The sequence below is a fragment of the Ictalurus punctatus genome, chromosome 9 (assembly GCF_001660625.3).
Source record: "Ictalurus punctatus breed USDA103 chromosome 9, Coco_2.0, whole genome shotgun sequence".
NCBI lineage: Eukaryota > Metazoa > Chordata > Actinopteri > Siluriformes > Ictaluridae > Ictalurus > Ictalurus punctatus.
In genome coordinates this window covers 7,876,348-7,900,000 of record NC_030424.2, presented here as the reverse complement: position 1 = coordinate 7,900,000, position 23,653 = coordinate 7,876,348, and the positions used below count along the sequence as shown (strand labels likewise).

Below are 23,653 nucleotides of genomic sequence, written 5' to 3'. Positions count from 1 at the left end.
GTATTTGTTTTTCTTTCTTAGATAACATTTTCATAAAATTTGGAGGATTAGCCTTAGATTATGTGAAGCATAAACAAGTCCTGGTGAATTACCTGTTATTATAGAAATCATAACTTACTGACATGAACTTATTGGCACAGGTCAAAACCTGTGATTTGAGACAGAGCTGCTGTTATAGAAAAATTAATCAACAACTTCAGAGTGCTGTTGTATAAAAACAGGTAACAGCAAACAGGTAGAGGCTTTTGTCTTATTTACTCTTTGGATCACACTGATGTACTGCAGCATGGATGACTGAGTCTGGTCCCAGACAATAGCACTATACATAATTATCTAATAGCTAGCTTGCTAACTATTAGGGGGCAGTAGTGGCTTAACGGTTAAGGCTCTGATCGGAAGGTCGGGGTTTCAAGCCTTAACCCTCTCTGATCTTGGCTGACCCTGCGCTCTGACCCCAACTTCCTGGCATGCTGGGGTATGCGAAGAAAAGAGTTTCACTGTGCTATAATGTATACGTGACCAATAAAGACTCATTATAGCTTACTCACATAAGTTTGAAAATAAAAGTGCTTTTGATTTGTGTATTTACTTACATATCACATATTACCAATCAGCCATAACAATAAAACCACCTGCATAATATTGTTTAGGTCCCTCTTGTGACATCAAAACAGCTTTGACCCATTGAGGCATGGACTCCACTCTGAAGGTGTGCTGTGGTATCTGGCACTTAAACGTTAGTAGCAGATCCTTTAAGTCCTGTAAACTGTGCCATGGGGCCTCCATAGATTGGACTGGTTTGTCCAGCACATCCCACAAATGCTTGATTGGATTGAATTCTGAGGAATTTGGAGGCTATGTAAACACCTTGATCTCTTTGCCATGTTCCTCAAACCAGTCCTAAACAATTTTTACAGTGTGGCAGGTCACAACATCCTGCTGAAAGAGGCCACTGCCATTAGGGAATACCGTTGCCATGAAGTTGTCTACTTAGTCTGCAACAATGTTTAGGTAGGTAGTACGTGTCAAAGTAACATACACATGAATGCCAGGAGCCAAGGTTTCCCAGCAGAACATTGCCCAGAGCATCACACTGCCTCTGCCAGCTTGCCTTCTTCCTACAGTGCATCATGGTGCCATATCTTCCCTAGGTACACATACACACACCTGGACAGCCATATAATGTAAAAGAAAATGTGATTCACCAGACTAGGCCACCTTCTTCCATTGCACCATGGTCCAGAGCTAATGCTCACATGCCCCTGTAGTTTCATGTCAGCTTTCATGGGCTCTCTGGTCTGTGGCTACACAGCCCTAAACAAGTGTTTTCTGACACCTTTCTATTATACCCAGTATTAACTGTTTCAGCAATTTGTGCTACAAAAGCTCTTTTGTGGGATCAGACTAGACGGGCTAGTCTTCACATCAATGAGCCTTGGGCACCCAGGACCCTGTCGCCAGTGCACCAGTCGTCCTTCCTTAGACCACTTTTGGTAGGTACTAACCCCTGCATACTGGGGAAACCACACAAGACCTACCGTTTTGGAGACGTGATGACCAAGTCATCTAGCCATCACAATTTGGCCTTTGTCAAAGTCGTTCAGATCCTTACGTTTGCTCATTTTTTTTTATCATAGAATTTTTATTGAAAATTTACATAACACCTGTTGTGGATAAAAATGTCATAATATTGAATTATATTATATATTGAATTGGATTCACACTTTAAAGATCTTAGGTCTTTAAGAGTAATACACTATGGTTTATTAGTCAAAAAGTCAAAAAGAAGTATACGAGCTGAGGAGTGCTAACACACACACACACACACACACACACACACACACACACACACACACACACACACACACACACTCTCTCTCTCTCTCTCTCTCACATAACATTATAACTTTATAAGAATAATAAAAAGGAGTATTAAGGTAATATCTTATAATAATAGAATACTCTTTATAAAAAAACAGAATAATAGGATATGTAGGACAGTAGAAGGGTAATATAATGATATTATGAAGTAGGAAGTACAGTAAACCGTTTTTCAAGCAGTATAACTATATATAAAATAGAGATATAGAGCAAATATGAAAATAAATTATAAACTAGAAATGCAGGCTCGCAAGGAAGGCCTTAATGTTAAGAGGGAACCATGAGGAGACATTTATAAGGGTGGCTGAGTCAAGCTGCCCCCCCCCCGCGAGATAATAGTAAGACCAAGGTCACTCTAGATTGTTTTGTCTCTCCACTTTTTGATTCTACAGGTAATTCAAATCCCTTGGTTTTGATTCTCTGGGTAAATCAAATCCCTTGGTTTTGATTCTCTGGGTTAGTCGAAATCCCTTGGTTTTGATTCTATGTGTAATTTGAAAACCCCTGGTTTTGATTCTATGTGTAATTTGAAAACCCCTGGTTTTGATTCTATGTGTAAGTGGAATAGCCCTCTTCTTGAACATAAGAGTAAGGTAGATGAGCTCTTTTTTTAACCCTATTGGTAGTGATATTATAGTCTTCTTGAAACATATGGGTTATTTACTGGGTAAATACAGTATAAATACTGGAGCTTAGGTGTGGATCTCGTGTGGTGGAACGGAACCAATAAAGCTGGAGCCTTGCTTCTTCTCACTCACGGCTGGTGTCTTTTTTTCTATCTCCAACTGGGCTCAGAGGTAGATGTAAGTATTGGCTTCTATGTTGAATTTTAAGTGTTTTTGGGTAATAGGCTAAATTTGAGCCAACACACCCCACCCAACAAGCCCAACAAACAACCACAGCCAAAACCAAAAGAAAAGGGGGAAACAAAAAAAAACAACAAACAAACAACAAAAGAAAAACAAAAAAAACAAATAAACAAACAAAAAAAACTAACAAACATAAAAACCCAAAACAACAACAACAAAACAAAGGGGTAAGATGATCAGGAATTACAGTCCACCTCTCCTCAATCCACCACCAGGGTGCATACACATTGAAGTAGGTAATAAATTGTGCCCATTTTCCCAAAAATGAGTCACCCCTGCCTCTGATGTTGTACTTGATTTTTTCAAGTTTTAAAAAGAAGATTAAATCTTTAAGCCAGACTGATATAGAGGGGGGTTGTGGAGAGGTCCAAGACAACAGTACTCTGGCCGAGCAAGTAACGATGCAAAGGCCACAACACTAGCTTGTTTATGGTTCAGAGGTTGACGCTGAGCTGGAACACCAAAGAGGGCAATTAAAGGACAGACATCTAATTTGATCTTAAGAACGTCGGACATAGTTTCGAAGAAAGAGTTCCAAAAGTTCTGCAATTTGGGACAAAGTGCAAACATATGACTGAGGTTACACAGCGAAAGTTTGCATTTTTCACACGTCAGGAACATTGGGATATATTTTAGACAGTTTACTCCTAGAGAGGTGAGCTCTATGGATCACTGTAAACTGTATGAAACTAAGTCTAGCACAAGACGTGACAGTACGTATATTATCTAACGCTCTGCCCCAGTAATCATCCTCAAGCTCCAGGCCCAATTCCTCCTCCCAAGCACCAATGGTTTTGATATTGTAAGAATCGTCCTGTGACCAGATCGTTGCATATATCCGTGAAATAATGCCACCCTTATTAGGATTCAGCTTGAACACCTCTTCCCATGCAGACTTTGGAGGTAAGGAGGGAAAACCAGTGAATAGGGAGGAGACACAATGCCTAACTTCAAAGAAACGGAATAGGTGAGACGGAGGCAGGCTGAATGACGAGGATAATTCTGAAAAGTTTGCAAACACATTATTAATGAAAAGATCCTCAAAGCGTTTCAGACCCTTCTTTTCCCACAAAGAGAACGTGGAATCCATAAAGGAGGGGGGAAAGAGGTGGCTATTACATATAGGTGCCATGGTTGAGGCCGAGATGGATTTAAAATGACAGCGAAACTGATAGAAAATTTTTAGAGAGGTACATACTATTGGATTATCCGTGTATTGTGAAAGGGCTATAGGAAGGGAGGAGAACACCATAGCAGGGAGGGAGGTTGAAGTACAAGACTTCGCTTCTAAGTGGCACCATGGAAGAGAGGGGGCCTGCACCCAGAGCACCAGTTTCTGAATATTAGCCGCCAAATAATAATACATGAAATTGGGCAAGGAGAGGCCACCACTTAGTCGACTCCTCTGAAGTGAAAATTTGGAAACCCTGGGAGTTTTCCCTGCCCACACGAAAGAGGAGATTAATTGGTCTATATTCTTGAAGAAAGATTTGGGTAAAAACAAAGGGATGGACTGGAAAAGGTAGAGGAATTTTGGAAGAATGTTCATTTTTACTGTGTTTATTCTACCAAGAGGGGATAATGGTAGAGCTGTCCATCTTTGGAAGGCCGACTTCATGTATGAAATTAAGGGTGTAAAATTCGCCGCCATTAACGCAGAATAAGAACGGGTGACATTAACTCCGAGATATTTGAATTTAGAATCCTCCAAATGAAAAGGTATTTCAGTCTGTTTTATTTTTTGGCCAGATTGGTTCATGGGTAAGCATTCACTCTTCTGTAGGTTCAGTTTATACCCGGAAAATTTTCCAAAGTCATTTAATATGCGTATTATCTCAGGACTAGATGCAATCGGATCTGTAACATAAAGTAGTAAGTCGTCAGCATATAGGGCTAGTTTATGTTCAATTCCTTTGCGAATTATACCCTGAAATACAGGAAGAGTTCTAAGCGCCATCGAGAGAGGCTCAATTGCTATGGCAAAAAGTAAGGGAGACAGAGGACATCCCTGGTGCGTACCCCTTGACAGAGTAAAATAGTCAGACTTAGCATCGTTGGTATATATGGAAGTCTGCGGTTCCACATATAATAAACGGATCCATGATATCAGTCCATCCCCAAAGCCGAACCTCCTTAGCACCGTAAAAAGATATTCCTATTCGATCCTATCAAATGCCTTTTCTGCGTCCAAAGAGATGACCACTTCAGATGAGGCGCTGTTTTGTTTTGAATACAAAATGCTAAGTAGAGTACGACTATTAGAAAAGGAATGCCGTCCTTTTATAAACCCGGTTTGCTCCTCTGAAATAATGCTAGGGAGAACCCCCTCCAAACGAGAGGCCAAAAGTTTGGCTAAAATCTTGACATCAACATTGAGGAGGCTAATAGGTCTGTACGAATTACATAATGTCGGGTCCTTCCCATCTTTGAGCAATACAGTAATAGACGCTTGTCTCAATGTTTGTGGCAGCATCCCTAGTTCTAAGGATTCCTCGAATACAGCCAGAAGTAATGGGGCCAATACAACATGAAATTTCTTATAAAATTCGGCAGGAAACCCGTCCGGGCCAGGTGACTTCCTAGATTGCAATGAGTTGATTGAGTTAGTGATTTCATCTAAGGTGATGGGGCTGTCAAGCTCAGATGCCAATTGAGAGTCAACTCCGTGAAAATCAATATTTCCAAGAAAATGGTCCATGTTACCTGAATTGTCAGGAGATCCAGCTGTGTATAAAGAGGAGTAAAAACTTTTAAAAGTTGAATTAATTTTTATAGGATCCGATGTTAATGCACCACTGGACTGCATAATCTGAGTGATAGAGCGCGAGGCCACTCGGCTACGCAGTTGGTGAGCCAACAACCGACCGACCTTATCTCCATATTCATAATAATTGCCACGTGTATGTAACAACAGCCTCTCCGCCTCACCTGTCAATAACAACTCGAACTCTGCCTGCAAATTAAAGCCTTTGTTTATGCAGCTCAGGGGTCGGGTTGAGAGCATATTGGTCATCAATGGCTCGAATATTATCCGATATCTCTTTTTTCTTATCCTTGCGTTGCCTATTGGCATGAGCTTATCTGTCCCCTTAAGAAGGCCTTTAAAGTTTCCCAAAGTAAAGAGTAAGAGATTGAATCAGTTTGGTTAGTAAGAAGAAAATCATCTATTGAAGTAGAAATATACTTGCAAAACGCTGAATCGGATAAAAGTAGAGAGTTAAGCCTCCATGGTGGACGAAAGGCACGATGTGAAGGTAGAAGAATGTCAAGACTTAAAGGAGCATGGTCTGAAATAACAATTGGTAGATATTCAGAGTTTACAAGTCGAGAAATTAGAGGGTTATTAATAAAAAAGTAATCAATGCGAGAAAAAGATTTATGTACGTGAGAAAAAAAAGAATATTTTCTCACTGTGGGGTTAAAATACCTCCACGGATCAATGTAACCATTCTGAACCATAAACTCAGAGAACACCTTTGCCATTGCAGAGGGAGCCTTTGCAACAGCGCTAGATTTGTCCAAAACCGGGTCAATAACACAATTTAAATCTCCCCCATATATCAAGAGATGCGTGTTCAAAGCAGGAATTTTTGATAACAAATTCTGAGCAAAAGAAGCACTATCAAAATTCGGGGCATATACATTCACCAAAACTACTGGCGTTTGTGAAATTTTCCCTTCCACAATCACATATCTACCATTTACATCAGAAATAACTTTATCAAAAGGGCACAGTCTTACTTATCAAAATAGAAACTCCCCTGGACCTGGAATCAAAATTGGAGTGGAACATATGCGATGTCCAGCGAGCTTGGAGTCTGCGTTGATCCCTGAGACGGAGATGAGTTTCCTGAAGAAATGCAATGTCAGGTTTTTGTAGTTTTAAATGTGTCAAAACCTTGGATCTTTTAATGGGACCATTCAGACCTTTCACCTTCCAACTTAGAAATCTGAGTGAACTTCGGGTATTTTCCATCAATTTAGATTAGTACAGAATGGAGTACAGAGAGGTTGATATCAATAAGGAAAGGGGGGGAAAAAAGAAAAAAAAGAAAAAGAAAAAAAAAGAAAGAAAAAAAGGGGGGGAGGACAAAAAAAAAAAGGGAGAAAAACCCACAACAACAACACACCACCCCACCCTCCCCTACCCCCCGACCATCAATTATCTTCTCTCCATTCCCAAACAATGGAGGCAGAACCCTACAACACTGGAACATCCCATACTTGTGAACCGTACCTATTCTTGTGTGAAGTCACTCCCGAGCAAAAAAACCCAAAACACAGTCATTATGTATCACAGGCAACCTGTAGATTTACATGGAAACTAATATAGTTGTCCACACCCGCGTAGTTTTACAGTCCCATTACAGGTATTAATAAATCGGTTAACTGTTATGTAGACAGATTAAGATGGAGGAAACCGTTCATTAAACCATCGTTGCGCTTTTTTGGGGACAGTTGAATTGTAGCATCTCATCACCGAGGTCTATCCGAAGGCGAGCAGGGTATCTGAGAGAAGACCGCACATTTCTCTCACGTAAGCTGTTTCTCACCACAGCGAAGGCCACTCTCCTCTTAGCGACGTTGGAGCTGAAGTCAGGAAAGATGAAGACCTTACGGCCCTGATGGAAAAGTTGATTTCAATTCCCGCGTCGAACAACTTTTTCACTGTCGAGAAAGTAGTGAAACCGCACAATCATCACTCTGGACCTCTGATTCTCTCGCTGTTCCTCCGAGGGCACGGGGCCAATGCGGTGCGCTCTATCCAGCAATGAAGCAGTCAGAAAGATTTCTGATCCGAGCACATCCTGGAAATTTAGACATAAATGTTACCGGATCGCTCCCTTCTTCTCGTTCCGGAATACCGTTGACCCGGAGATTGCAGCGCCGCAAGCGGGACTCCAAATCCTCAACTTTCTCGGTGAGTTGCTCAGTGCTACAATGCGGTCACTGTAATCGTTCAGGTGCTGGCCAAGCTCGTCAATACGCCGTCCTTGTGATTCAATGCCCGATTTAAAACTCTCAAACGACGCAACAACTGGGGCCAGAGTGGAGTCAATAGCTGCTTTCACCTGTACTGCGATGGTAGATGTTAGCTCCGCTATTAAAGTGTTGCGGAGATTTTCAAAATCCAGCGGTAGCTTGTCGCCATGACTCGTCATGCTCGGTGAAGATTTAGGCTTCCGTAGTCTTTCAGAAGCCATAATTCCTTTCTGGTTATAGTTGTGGATCGAGTAATTGAAAAGGAGCGCACCAAATGTCTTAGAAAAGATTCAGGTTGCCTGAAAAGTACAATTAAAAGATAAAATGCTCGGGAGCTCACTCCACTCGTGCCTTCTCACTTACATGCTCAGCCGGAAGTCTCCCGCTTGCCCATTTTGTCTGCTTCTAACACATCAACTTGGAGAACTGACCGTTCAATATTTCCCAACCTTTGATGGGTTCCATCAATATAACATGGTAATCAATGTTATTAACTTGTCAGCTGTCACCTGTCAGTGGTTTTAATGTTATGGCTGATCAGTGTGTTCTTGATGATCCTAGCTAACAATACAGCATTATGCTCGTCCTCTGAATGTTACCACTGTATACAGTCACATGAAAAAATAAGTATACCCATGGAAATTGTTGTTTTTTTTTGACACATTTGGATAAACAAACATTAAATCATCTTTCTGATATGATGCAGAACTAATAGTTGAATCAATGAATGCAAGCTGTCCAGTCCCTGAGGCAGTGAAGCAACCCCAAACCATAACATTTCCACCACTATGCTTCACAGTTGCTATGAGGTGCTCCTCCTGAAAAGCTGTCTTTGGTCAGCGCCAGTTACTGTTACTGCTGTTACTGTGGCCAAACCCCTCTTCATCTCCCTCCACTGGCTTCCTGTACCCGCCCCTATCAAATTTAAGGCCTTGATGCTCACATACAAAACCTTGTCTGGAACAGCACCCTCCTACCTCAACACTCTCCTGAAGGCTTACGTTCCCTCACGCAATCTGCGATCAATCAATGACCTACGTTTAGTAGTGCCTACTCAAAGTGGCTCAAGGTCCCTTTCCAGAACCTTCAAACTACCTGTCCCTCAGTGGTAGAATGAACTTCCAGCCTCAGTCCGGACCGCAGAATCTGTCACTATCTTCAAAAAAACAGGTAAAGACCCAACTCTTCCATGAACGCGTAACCAACCCCTAAATAAATAAATAAACAAACAAAACTTTTCTCTGGCACTTACACCTCTACTTTGCGCACTTTTCTTCTTCTAGAACTCAATTAAAGCTCTTGTATGGTAGCACTACTTGTATTGTTCTCTGCTTGATATATCAATTTGCTTGTATTTCCTCATTTGTAAGTCACTTTGGATAAAAGTGTCTGCTAAATGAATAAATGTAAATGTCATTCTTACCTCAGAGCTCTTCATGGCTTTCAGAAGATTTGCCACTGTCTCCTTAAAGGAACTGATGAGAAGACGGCCAAGCTGCTCATACATCGCACCCAGACAGGCCACAGCTGCCCTGTCAGGAGAGATAGATTTTATTCGCTAACGCTGCTGAATTTATTAAGCATCACAGAGCTGGAGTCTATACACAGCATCATTTACTGGCCTACATGGACAGACATGGGTTCAGTGCCAATAGGCTTTTTATATTCTGCTTTGTATTGTGAGTTTTTTTATTAAACCACAGCCTCTTGTCCATTGATCTGCAGGGGAATTTATGAGGCTCTAAAGAAACTCCAGGATCAGATGGATGCACAGAAGACAGCAAACCAGATTTACCTGGAATGCAGACAGTATAAGCTAACTCATTAATTTATATGTGTGCATGAGTATATGTGTGTGTGTAAGAAAAGCTGATGAGTGATTGCAGTCTGCACTCACAGGCGAGTGGGCAGGAAGCTGGGCGAGTCATCCTTGCTCTTGATGATGTCATGGCAGCGGTCCACAGTGAGGCTGGAGGTAAGCGATTCGCCCACACGATAGACCAGAGCCACACAGTGAGCTAAGAGGTAGCGCGTAGAGGGGCCAGGAGAACTGGTCAGAACAGCCATGAGCTGCTCCACCAGCCGCTTCTGGTTCTGCTTCACGTCCACCTGTCATGTAAACAAGCATGCTTTAATAAATATTATCTTTTTATTATAATATTCTGCTCATCTAAATAAAATATCAAGTACTGAACATGGAAACAGGCAATTACCCATAATGCATCAAAATGGATTTTCTTTTGTTGGTTCTGAAACGAAGAACAAAAATCAAGACATACTGGACCAAAACATTTTTGTTATAAATCACCTTGTTTTTGTACCATTATCTGAACTGCATTTATTTCTATGACTTTTAATATTTAAAAGCTTTACTACAGAACTTTTGAACTCTTTGGTCACTGCCATAAAATATTTATGAAAGCTAGGAGGGGTGTTACACACATGAAAATGGGAGTACATTCACAGCGAAAATCAGGAATGTTCTCAAATCAAACAAAGATGTATCTTGCCCAAAACAGCACCTTAAGCCTGTAGGCTTTGCCCAACTTTCAAGGCCTCAAGCATTTTTTTATCTGAAGTTATTGGTGATGTCAGAATGACAGTGATGCCCTGTGCAGGACAGCATCTTTTTAATGATATTTAATGACCATTTACATTGCAGAAAAGTAAAACGCTTTCTTCATGAGTTGTTGGTTTGCTAAAAAAAAAAAAAAAAAAAAAAAACAGTCCAGAATAAAGCAGGTGTTAAGTTGCAGGTTACATCTGAGAAAAGAAAACACAGAATACAAGCATTTTCACTGGCGGTCTCCCTAGACCCCACTGGATGTAACTGCAATATGTATAAAGCTTTGAACTGTTTGAATTGCCTGCTTTACATATCACATTTTCCATCACAAAGAAAAGCAGGACAGCGAAGGCACCCTTCCCATAAATCAATAAGAGACAGATTTCATGTGTTTATAGTGTTATATGTCTTAAATTTCAAACAGCTAAACAGTCTGTCATTTAGCTAATGCTGGAACTCATATGACCTCAGGGGGAAAAACACAAAAAAAAGAAGAGTATAGTGATAGCACACTCATAAATTCTCATAAATCACTATGAAATGACCAGTATAAGATCATTCCGCATGTTTATAGTATTACAACTTGAATGCTGTCTTGGAAAGTGATGTCATAATTGTCTTTGCTAATGCTAACTTGATCATACTGAACCACTATATTTTCTGGGGCCAATCTTTATGTATATTAAATGGGAAATTAAGGCCAGGCTCAAGTAGTTTTTAAATAAATAAATAAATAAATAAATAAATAAATAAATAAATGCAATCAAATCTTATTGAACTCCACCTGTTTAGAACCACTCGGCAAACTTTGTCTCCTGCACCTTTAAAGTAATTAAATTACCAGCAGCCTGGTGATATGCATCTTTTATTTGCACTAAGTCTCAAGTTTCTTCTGCTCTCCTTACACCTTTCTCATTCTCAGAAACCTCTGTGCAGGATTTTGATGCCTTCATAGGAACTGAATGATATGCAGATTAAAAAATGTTTCACATCTTTGTGATGTGAACACACCGCAATTCTCATTATATTTCAAATGACTTACAAAGTGTGTTAACAGTAAATTTAAAATATTAGAAACAGTGTCAACGTGAACTGAGTGATGGTGTTATAAGTGTCCAGCACTGTTGTCCTTCTTTCAAGTTCAAGTTTATCTGCACAAATACCATGTACAATGTGAAATTCTTAAATGCAGGTGCTCCGGCAACATTACAACAAAAAACATTTTCAACAAAAAAAGACAGAAGTGCCATTTTTGTAAATATTTAAGCAAAACTATGACACCTCCAGTCAGAAGACTACCGTCCATTATAAATATAAAGAAAAGCACAGTAGCCACTATGTACTTCATTAACTTAACACACACAGCCAGGCTGAGAGACAGCTGAAAGAGAGAAGAATAAACAGACTGTGAATCAGATTGTTTGTGTGTGTGTACATATGCTTGAAAAACAGTGAGACACTTGTTGTCTCTCTCACAGCATTAATGAGTTCATGTTCCCAGACATACCCGTTCAGCAGCAGGCAGCAGCTTCTTCAGAAAGCGTAGCCACTTGAAGACAAATTCGGCCCTCTGCTGCTCACCCAGTACGCTGCAGACATCCTCATTCAGCAGCAGGCTGTGTGCCTGCTCCATTCTTCCTTTTTGCTTCGTTTCTTTCTTCACTCTGTTTCTATGGCTAGACCTAGAGCAGTGGAGTCAAAGCTCCTGGCTCTGATTCTCACTGAATCATCCCTGAAACAGGACACAAACATGAAGACAACATACAGTAGAGGAGGAAAATACTTGGGCATACCGCTCTTCTGTTGGCATGCAACCTTATTGTAACCGATTCCATGTTAAGAGCACCTTGTGCTTCAGGCATTACTGGCTTAAGCACTATTTACATTTTATTAGACTTACATGTGGAGATTTGATAATATAGTTTACTGGAGCATCTCTGGTATTTTATTTCCATTTATTTCATTTTTTGTGTGCATGTACAGGTCTAGAAAGATTATGTGGCCTTTTTCCATCTATAAAAAAATAACCCGGGTACTTTATATCCTGTCCAAACTGACATTGAAAAAGATTCCTTATATGCAAGAGCATTACTGAAGTTGGCCACTGATATTAGGGGAGAAGGCCTGAGGCACAGACTGCTTTCCGGTTCATACCAAAGTTGTTCAATGTGGTTGAGGTCAGGGCTCTGTGCAGCCCACTAGCGTTCTTCCACTCCAACATTGGCAAACCATGGTCTTTAAGGACCTCGGGTTTGTGCTCAGGGTCCTCGTCATGTTGGAACATGTCTGGGCCCCTTAATTCCAATGAAGAGAAATTGTAATGCTGCATACAAAGACATTGTAGATAACTGTGGGCTTCCAAGTTATGTGGCAACAGTTTGGGGAAGACCCACATACGGTCATGTGAAAAAATAAGTACACTCCATGGAAACTGTTGGCTTTTTTGGACATATTTGGACAAGCAAATATATTTGAAACAGTGCCTATTAATGAAGTTCATATACTTGAACAAAACCACAAGGAAAATGAGCTTTTTCAACAGAAATATCAATAGTTGTGATATTCTTCTGGTGTTATATAACTCTTTAGATCTTGGCATGATGACACCACACACCTCAATAGCAAAGGGAACACCACACACTAGACGGGAGGGGTTTAAGTAACACCTGCATTCCCTAAGCAGGTTCTAATCACTGGAACTCAATCTTTAACACCTGATTCTAATTTTATGGATTTGAAGGCGTGATAAATGTAGGGGTGTACTGATTTTTTCCTTGTGACTGATCGTGCTTTTTTGTTTTGTTTTGTTTTGTGTTAATTTAGAATGTGAAAAGGACTACAAAATGACAATTTTATGTGTTATTTGATAGAGTGCATGACCTTTATTAATAGGCACTGTTTCAAAGCGGATCAAATGTTTGCTTGTCCAACAATGTCAAAAGAGCCAACAATTTCCATGGGTGTACTTATTTTTTCGCATGACCCTAGGAGTGTGATGGTCAGGTGTCCACATACTTTTGGCCATATAGTGTACATACCATGGGCATGATCAAGCACAATACATGCGGCCACAAGCCTTAAACTAATTAATTATAATAAAGGTGTATGTAGAATGGAATTTTTTGCGTGATTACCATGATTACATAGTGAAGGCATCTGTATGATTTATACAGAGATCTTTTATCCAGTGTGAATCGATCATAAATACTGCATTCATCCTACAGCAACATTACTTAACAGGCTGACATCTGGGAATCTTATCACATCCAAATAGTACTTAAGTTTAAAAATCAGGAGGTTGGTATGATTAACGTTTATCACAACCAAAACACTATAGGAATGTTCAGAAATCATAAATCCTCCTGAGATCTAAATTTGAACATAAACCAAAGCCTCTGATAGAAGGTACAAGGAAACCAAGAATAATGACAAATATGTTGTCACACTCAAGAGATCTGTTGGGCCAGACATTAGCTCAATAAAAGTCAATAAACTTTTGTGAAACACATTTTTGTAGAACGCTTTCATGAATTGTCCAATCAAGCGTTAAATAAATTGACGGTTATGCATTACCAACATCGATTTTTCATTACCGACAATTTAAGGACAACTTGAGCAAGACATTCTCTCATGCCTTGCTCATCTAAAAGGTCAAACATAACTGACCTGTTTCACCATATAACATAATGTGCCTGGTCATATTACGCATTACTCATCAACATCAATCACTTCAAAATCACCATTCTTGTTCTATAATTTGCAATTGAAATGCATTGACTTTTGTCCACCTCTTAATGGCTTGTGATTTTTGACCATGCCACTTGGTCAAAAGTCAACATTTCTGTCCATTTTTGATCAATTCAGATAAAAATGTTTCCGTGAACTCAAAACATTGTGCATTTACCATGACAGAAAGACTGTACGCCTTTGTTAGACCGCTAAAGATAAAGGTAAATTTCACCTTTCAGCATGATAATGACCAAAGCACAAATTCAAGTCAACAAAGGAAGAAAATTTATATTTTGGAATGGCCAAGTCTGAGCCCAGATCTAAATCCTATCGAAAACCTGTGGAATGAAGAAGATAGCTGTACACAGAAGATCCCTTCACAACTGGATAGATCTGAAATATTTTTGCAAGGAAGAGTGGAATAAATTACAAGCAAAAAGTGCCTTAAAATCAAATATTATTTAAGGCAAATATTTAATGCACACTTATGCAACCAGATTAGTGCAAGGTCATCACCAGACATACAGAAATCATACCACCCGATCACTGTTTTATTCTTTCCGTCAATCACACATTTGTTGTGGAAGAACAAAATTTCCAATTCCACGTTTTCCTCAAAATCTTGATTTTTATTTTATTCTTATTGTAATGGTTTTAAATTTATGATGTGTATTCGTGCGGTGTAAGTTTATTTACAGAATTCAACAGACATCCATTTGATGTGAGATTACAATAAACAGTTGTTTTTTTATTAATTTCTTAGTATGTGTTGAAATTAATGTCTGTGGTATTAACAAATATGCGACATACGAGATGACGTTACGTTTGGGGGAACATGCTGAAATACTCCTTTAAATGAGATAGAAGTCTAGGAAGGGACTATGACACCACTGCTCCTAACACTTCCCACGTAAACTTGTATGACACAGATATGAATAATGCAGTCTGCCATGAGGATTTTGTTCTCTGCTATGTCGTCAGTATACGCAATAACATGAGAATTAATCTGCATTTGAACCTACACATGAATATATACACAACATAAATGTATTTCATACACATATATTGCATTGAGGTATATAAAAGCCATTATTACTTACACTGCAGTCCATTTACATTAGAAAGTAGGAAACTGAATAACAAACTGCATAATATGCACTACATAGGGAGTAGAAATTTTAAATTGTGCAATATTACACACAAGGCAAATAAGCAATCATTTTAACCTATGCATTGCAGTTATATTGAGGATATGAACCTGAACCTCAAATGACTTTACTGGACATACAGTGCACTAGGGACAAAGGGGAGAAGTTACTATATTTTACAAGATATAGTGCACTACATAGGGTGAACAAGCACTCGTTTTACACTTTTAACAACGCATTCAATTTTTTTTATTGGACATTTAGTGCACTAGGATATAGGGATGTGATGTAGTGAACTGCACTGGGCTAACAAGCAATTATTTTAACCTGTGCAATGCACTTATATAGAGAGTACGATGCTGAGGCTCAAATAACTTTATTGCACATATAGTGCACTAGGGAGTAGGGACAGAAGCCATTATATTTTACACGATGTAGCGCCCTCATTTAGTTTGTTAGAAGGGAATTAGTTTGGACCCAAGTGCTCGTCTGACTGGTGAATTAACACATCGGATGATTAATGCACAGGATGAACGTCATTTTATACCATAATGTAAAAATTTGACCGGCTATGTAAATGAATAAACCAGTTATAACTGTCTTTCATGCTTAAACGTGTCATTTTGTGCCCTCAGACGCCCACGCAGGAGGCTAAGCTAACTAGCTCTGCAAAAAGTTGTTTGTTATCCTGTTAATCAAAAGCTTCAGTTGGTAATGGCACTTTAAAGAGGTCGGTTACATAAGTGAAGCTTATTTATATAACTTAACTGCATACTACTGGCAATATATTTGATTCCTGCCTGCAGCTAGAGAGCTGATGGAGAATGCTAATCATTAGCTATTTAGCCGCATCAAATAATTTGCTGAGGGGCTTTATTAATCAAAAAGAAAAAAAATAAAACAAAAAGAAGTGTCACCTACCGAAATACTACACTCACAGGCCGCGAGATTTAGAAAAGTTCCGTGTTCAACATTTCCTCGCTGTTGTGAAAACCCGAGCAGACTTCACAGCCAGACTGAGAGAAGTGCAGTGTGAACATGCGACTCAAACTGAGAAAACAGAGCAGCAGCCACAAAGGAAAGAAACTGAACCACTACCAGAGGCACAAACCGCATACCGGGGGAATACCCCCAAACCTCATACCTTCCCACCAAAGCCACATAATGAATATTCATTCGGTGCGTTTAAAAAATGTTTAAATACATTTTATTTTGATTTCAGTAATATAGTTCTCACAACAATGTCATAAAAAATTTCAACATGACCCTTTGATACACAGTGCCTACTCTTATGAATAGTCAATTAAAAACTTTTTTTTTCTTTCTAATTTCACCTCAAAATCACTTAAAAATAAAATCTTAAATCACACGTCAAAATCACTAAATTGTGAGGTGGGGCCTCCATGGATCTGACTTGTTTGTCCAGCACATCCCACATATGCTCGGAATCTGGGGAATTTGGGGGCCAAGTCAACACCTAGAACATTTTGCCATGTTCCTCAAACCAATCCTAAACAATTTTTGCAGTGTGGCAGGGCACATTATCCTGCTGAAAGAGGCCACTGCCATTAGGGAATACCATTGCCATGAAGGGGTGTACTTGGTCTGCAACACTGTTTAGGTAGGTGGTACGTGTCAGAGTAACATCGACATGAATGCCAGGAGCCAAGGTTTCCCAGCAGATCATTGCCCAGAGCATCACACTTCCTCCACTGGCTTGCCTTCTTCCCATAGTACATCCTAGTGCGTCCAGTTAAGCGACGCACACACATACCCTGCCGTCCACTTGATTCATTGTAGGTGCTTTCAGCAGTGGACAGGGGTCAGCATGGGCACTCTGACCGGTCTGTGGCTATGCAGCCCCATACACAGCAAGCTGTGATGCACTGTGTGTTCTGACACCTTTCTATCATAGCCAGCATTAACTTTTTCAGCAATTTGTGCTACAATAGATCTGTGGAATTGGACCAGATGGGCGAGCCTTTGGCATCAATGAGCCTTGGTGAGCCCATGACTGTTACAGATTCACTGGTTTTACAGCTGTTTACTGAAACCTCAATATCTCGGCTTAGGATGTTCCTAGCTCCTTGGAACAAAAACTGATCTCTAGAGCACGTTACAAGGTGCATGAACGTATAACATATAAACATTTTGCACAAGTCCAAATGTAATGCGCAAGATTGCTCACAGTTCTAAATTTAAGGTCAATTTATAATGGAAGGGTTTGAGTCTCAGTCTTAATTGTTTTATGGGGTACCTAGGTAAGTATAGTGGGCATGCAGAACATTTCAGGTTTGAGACTTCTCTTTTTTATTTTTATGGGGGTGAGAAAGTGCAGTGTTTTGAAATTCCCCACTCTTTCAGGGTTAAATATCTCTGAAGGGGGACCAGATACGAACCTGAAATGTTCACAGAAATTAGTCCTCTATAGTAGCATACTGCTGTAAAAAAAAAAAAAAATAGTTTGAGATTCTACTGGTTACAGAGCTAGGTCTAGTAGAAATCTGGGGAAAAGACTATTCATGCATTTTGTGAAATGAACAGATGTAATATAAGCACAACAAATCATTAAAAACAAACAGTATTTTACAGCAATTATGATTATGATTGACATACCTTAGCTTATGCTCATCAATGAGGTCTATATTGGCAACAGTGAGGCATGATCTTTCACAGGGGAATATGTTCTGTGGACTGATGAGTCGAAAGTGGAACTGTTTGGAAGATAGGGGTGCCACTACATCTGGTATAAACCAAACATAGAATTCCACAAAAAGATCATCATACCTATGGTCAAGCATGGTGGTGGAAGTGTGATGGTGTGGGGATGCTTTGCTACTTCAGGGTCTGGGCAACTTGCAATAATTAAAGGAAACATAAATTCTGCTCTATACCAGAAAATCCTAAAAGAGAATGTCCGGTCTTTAGTCAGTAAGTTGAAACCCAAGCATAACTGTATTATGCAGCAAGACAATGATTCAAAGCATAGGAGTAAGCCCTAGTCCTAGAAGTAAGTGAAAGTCTGATCTCCAGATATCGGTGTTGGTTGCAGTTATTGTTGCTAAAGTCGGCACAACCAGATTTTAAGTTTAAGGGGGCAATTAGTTTTTCACATGGGTGATAGGTGTTGAATAACTTTTTTTTACTTTAATAAAAATAAATAAATACAAACTGTGATTTGTGTTTACTCCGGTTGCCTTTGTTTTATGTTGTATTTTGTTTGAAGATCTGAAACTACTATGTAGTATGAGATATATACAAAAACGGAAGAAATCAAGATGGAGCAAATACATTTTCACAGCACTGTACTTAGGTACCCCCTATAAAATTAAGAATGATACTCGAACCCTTCCCATAATAAATTGACACTAAACGTGGAACTGTGGGCAAGATCGAGCATTACATTTGGACGCAAGCTGTAAGTCCAAGGAACAAGAATGTGCAAAATGTTTATAGAACCCCTGGCAAAATTTGTGGAATCACCACACTCTGAACATTCTGGCTTCATGAAACATAACTCAAACAAATTTTTTAAAAAGTGCCTTTTTTTTTCAGATCACGTAGAGGAAAAATGGAATCAACAACAACAAAAAACATCACAGTTAGTACTTTGATGCTCCTCCTCTGGCTTTTATGAGGCCTGAACTTTTTTGAGGCATGGACTTCACTAATGAAAAACAATATTCTCCTGTTGGATGAAAATTATGATAGAAATAAAACACAAGGGAGACAACCATGGGAAAATACTGGGGTTTATAGCAGATGGAGGGTAATATAGGTCAGGTCACAGGGTTCATGGGAGAATAACTTGTAGAAGAATTCAGGAATTAAGGATACGAAGAGCATTGGGAAGAGGCGTGAGAATACTCTGAGCTGCTTGGAGAATATAGCGTGGGACTGAGAGAACCGGAGGCAGGGCTAAAGTCAAGGTCAACCCCAGAGATAGCCATATCTTCATTAGAAGGATTCCCAGACGAAAAAACCGAGGGTCTCTCTGTTTGAGTAGAAATATCCACAAAAACCTTGGCAGGTGTTATCCGGTAACGCAGAAGGGGTGGAAAACCAGAAACACCAGGGTCAGCAGCGAGTTTTTCAACTAACAGAGACAGATCTGCTGAACTGTGCGCTAATTAATAGCTTGTGTTTAGGTCCAGGCCTGTGTCCTGGAAGGAAGGAGGGAGAAAAGGACGCTGTCCAGCTGAGACAGTAAACAAAAAAGAATAGGGTTACACTCTCCCAGTCATAGAGGAAGCCACTCTGGTTTAGGCATTACATGAAGTGCTACAACACACACGCACACTCATTATTAAATATAAGGAATAGAAGAATAAGTTACTAACATTCACTTACATACTAGACATAATGGTAACGATAAAAAGAAGACAATAGCGATGATTGCAGAAAACAAGTAAAATGTATGCACTCACCCATAGTGAAAAGCAATGGGAGATTGAAGAAAAAGGTCACAGTCCTCACTCGTTGATGGCCAAAATAATAATGCCCTAGGGAGCTGATGAGGTTTTTAAAAAAGGGAAATTGAAAACAGCCAAACTTAAGGGAGTGGGGGAAAAAACGGAAACTCAAGGGCATAAGAAAAACCAGAAACAAGAATATAGGGCCTGGGAAAGTCAGAAAACGAAAACATATAGGCCTGGGAAAAAAGCTTTAACAGTAAACATACTGGGAACGGAAGAAAGCAAAACTTATACATATTGGGAAAAGGCAAAAGGGGGCAGACTCAAGGGATAGCAAACTGTATAAAAAGGAAGCCCTGACTAAGAGGAATTCAAATCACTTTGAGACATCTCACTGTGTGGATCTCCTGTTGGTGAACAATAAACTTGGACCTTTACTTTTCTCACTCATGGTTCTTTGTGTTTTTCTTCATCCACAAGCTGATGTAAGTATTTGACTTTAAAACGTGGTAGTGTTCAACTGTTTGGAAAAATTGGGCACAACATTTGGTGTCAGAAGTGGGATAGGTTCAGGCCCATAGTCCTTTCTTGGGACTTCACTGCTCCATGGGCAGCAGGAAGGCTGTATAGGAAAAGGGTAAAGCAGGCACCTGTTTGTTCAAAGTTCTGCCTTAGTTACACTGCTGCCAGGGGAGGAAAGCCCCAGAGAGGGAAGGAAGATGGAATTGGTCTCCAAAAAGAACCTGGATGAATGATTGGATATTTAAAAATTAAATAAATACTTGAAGTAGACCAAAGTGAGTGAGAAAAGTAAGAGAGAAACTGTGGAGGTGAGCCAAATTAACTGCTTAAAGAGTGTTGCTGAATTGAGGTTGTGTTTATGAATTATGTGTGTTGAATAAGTAAAAGGAAACAAAGACCTGTGATACTGCTGCTGGAAGAGAAGAGCGAGAGGCTCAATCCAGCAGGGCTGCTTAGAATACAGGTGACACCTGTGATACCGACGCTGTGAGAGAAGAGCGAGAGGCTCATTCCAGCAGGGCTGCTTAGAATACAGGTGACACCTGTGATACTGACGCTGTGAGAGAAGAGCGAGAGGCTCATTCCAGCAGGGCTGCTTAGAATACAGGTGACACCTGTGATACTGACGCTGTGAGAGAAGAGCGAGAGGCTCATTCCAGCAGGGCTGCTTAGAAGACTGGTGAAAGGTGAGGCCTCACTCCCTAGATACTGCCACTCAAAAGGGCAGGGCTGGTTTGGTGGGGACCCCTAATACCGCTGCGAGAAGCAGGCTGCATAGAGGGGAAAAGGAAATTCCTGGGCCCAGGTCTGGGTCACTGCTATTCAGGGTAAAGACAAAAGGTCAAAAGCCATTGTGAGAAAGCGTGCCCGGGGTGTGAGTGAGTGTGAGAGCAAATGTGTGTGTGACTTTATAAATATAGGTATAAAGTGGACGGAGCCCAGGAGGAAGTGGAACCGTCCATGGAGAAAAAGCAGTGTGAATCATAGATGTTTAAAGTGTGTGATAATAAGATAACCAATAAGTAATAAATAAATATTGTAAGCCCATAGGGAACACTGGGCCAAGGAGAAGAGGGGAGAGGAAACCCATAAAGCCCATCGCCACGTTACAAGAAAACAAAGAGGCAGTGCCCGGTGTGGGACAAAGTAAAGGGAAAAGCGTTTTGGTTGTGAAAATATTCATAAGCAGAAAGAAAGGCACACCCAAAATAGAGGGAGGGAGACTCACTGAGAGTGTTTTCCTCTTTACAAAGGGCTGGGGATTGTGAGATACAGACTGAGAGAAGTTGACAAAATAATACATACAAACATATTTTTACTAAAGCAGAATGGCAGCTGGAAAAACAGGAAAAAATCCAATGGAGATCATTACTGAAAAGCACAAAGAAAATGAAAGACATTAAACATTACTGCAAAAAATGGAGCGAAAGAACAAGTGGGGTGTTGAAATGGCCCGAGGTGGGAACTTTTGCTAAACAACTGTATATAAAAATGAAGGAAAGACTTGCAGCTTGGGATGAGCAAAAAAGAGGGGGAAAAGGCATGGACAAAGCTAGGGAAAAAGAAAGAAATAGTGGAATGGTTTGAAGTAGAGGGAAGAGAAAGAAGGGAAAGGGATAGAGTACAGAAAGAGCATGCGGAAGTAGCAAGAAAGAAAAAAGAGGAGCAGGAGAAAGAACAAGTAGAAAGAGGAAAATAAGTGAATTATGACAAAGGGAAAGTAGTAGAAGAGAAAGAAAGAGAAGATGAGATAAAGGGAACCGCGCTACCATGTGAGAAACTACAGGAGCCGGGGCCACCACCCCCACATAACCCACGGTATCTTCACAAGCAAAAACCAGGACGCGCACCCTGGCAGCAGGAATATCCATGCTGTGGACACCAGAGGAAGGAAAATGGATACCTCCTGAAGTGGAAGTTAAAGGAACATTCAAAGGCTTCTGAAAACCTGTGGAAGGAAGACAGTAGGAAGAAGAAAATGCAGTAGAGGAGGAGGAGAGACAGCATGCCGAAGAAGTTAATCCAATAACAGAACGAGATGATGTGGTTGGGCTACCGGATGAGACAAAAAAGTGGACATTGACATATGATTAACTGTTGTTATACTTTTGAATTGTCGTAGGATTGACCGGTAGCCAGGTGCAGAAAGGGTTGAAAAAGCAATGTCGAGCGCAATAGTGCTGGCAGGGTGGGAATTTTTCCTCGAAGAGGTTTTTTCGCCCACCCCTGGATGCTTAGAGTGTGAATATGGGAAAAGCAAGGAAAATTGGAAACCTCGAGTCCTGAAGAATACAAGACGGAGGGTAACCTACTCAAGAAAAATAGGGACAACAAAGGTAAAACTTTGAGCCGAAATCAGCATTTAACCTTAATTAGCATTTGACAGTGTTAAAAGATTAAGGGATTTAACCGGACCAACCAGTATAAGTCATGAGTAGATACTTTTATGTATTTCTAGGCCCAGACTAGAAAAATGGAGCGTTGGGCCACATACTCCAGTTATCCATATACTTCGATGCGCCTAGGAGAATGGATCCGAGTTCTCTCCCACCAGCTATCCAAGCCCTTCTTACGAATCACCCCAACTGTAGTATTGTAGAAGTAGTCTTGGCAGAAGACCCGATACGCTTGGAGGAACATCCGGCACTAAGGGATAAACATGGCCGAAGGCAATGCGATTACATGGATGTCACAATTCAGAAAACAAAAACATATTGGGCTGGGGAAAAAAGCTTTAACAGTAAATATACTGGGAACGGAAGAAAGCAAAACTTATACATATTGGGAAAGGCAAATTAGAGTGCAGACTCAAGGGATACCAAACTGTATAAAAAGGAAGCCCTGACTAAGAGGAATTCAAATCCCTTTGAGACATCTCACTGTGTGGATCTCGTGTTGGTGAACAATAAACTTGGACCTTTGCTTTTCCCACTCATAGTTCTTTGTGTTTTTCTTCATCCACAAGCTGATGTAAGTATCTGACTTTAAAACGTCAACAACACTCCATCAAGCTGTTTCCAACTTTAGCGGTTATATAGTGGTTGACAGATCAGCTTTGCAGGATGGAGCCTTATCATGGACCAATTTTTAAAATTTCCACCTTAAATTTTCAATTGGATTGCGATCCGGACTGCTTGCTGGCTGTGTCATTGAGTTGATTTGCCTTTCCTGAAGAAAAGCTTTTATACTCCTTGCACTGTAGCAAGATGCATTATCATCCTCAAAAATTACTTCATCACCACCAAACCTATCATCTATGGATGGAATGAGAAAAGTGTCCAAAATTTCAGTTTACACCTGTGTACTGACTGCTGAGGTCTCCCCTGGTCCTTTACATGACCTGCAACCACATGGTATAAATAAGTGGGGAAATTTGATTGTTTTCTTCAGGCAGTCATCTTTATAGGTTTCATTAGAACAGCACCTGACAAAAGTTCCAGAATCATCTCTTTGGCCAACGCAGATTTGTGATTCAACACTAAATATCACTTTCATCCACACTCCATGATTGCTTCTCTTTAACCCACTGTGACCTTGTTT

General features: G+C 40.2%; 1 protein-coding gene across 9 annotated transcripts in view; it reads right to left on the bottom strand.

Moving 5' to 3' along the window:
* Positions 1 to 16,275, bottom strand: part of heatr5a (HEAT repeat containing 5a) — a 93,085-nt gene extending 76,810 nt beyond the window's left edge. For 4 of the 9 annotated variants that reach the window (XM_017476377.3, XM_053682460.1, XM_017476378.3 and 1 more), the window contains exons 1-4: positions 16,098 to 16,271; positions 11,807 to 12,031; positions 9,631 to 9,842; positions 9,157 to 9,265 (exon numbers count right to left, since the gene is read on the bottom strand). In XM_017476377.3, coding sequence (XP_017331866.1) covers positions 9,157 to 9,265; positions 9,631 to 9,842; positions 11,807 to 11,932 — 447 coding nt within the window. In that variant the 5' untranslated portion in view covers positions 11,933 to 12,031; positions 16,098 to 16,271. Of the gene's footprint in view, positions 1 to 9,156; positions 9,266 to 9,630; positions 9,843 to 9,946; positions 9,983 to 11,806; positions 12,032 to 16,097 lie in introns of all 9 variants that reach the window. The other 5 variants (XM_047157542.2, XM_017476375.3, XM_017476374.3 and 2 more) reach the window with 3 other exon arrangements.
* Positions 16,276 to 23,653: the final 7,378 nt, after the last annotated feature.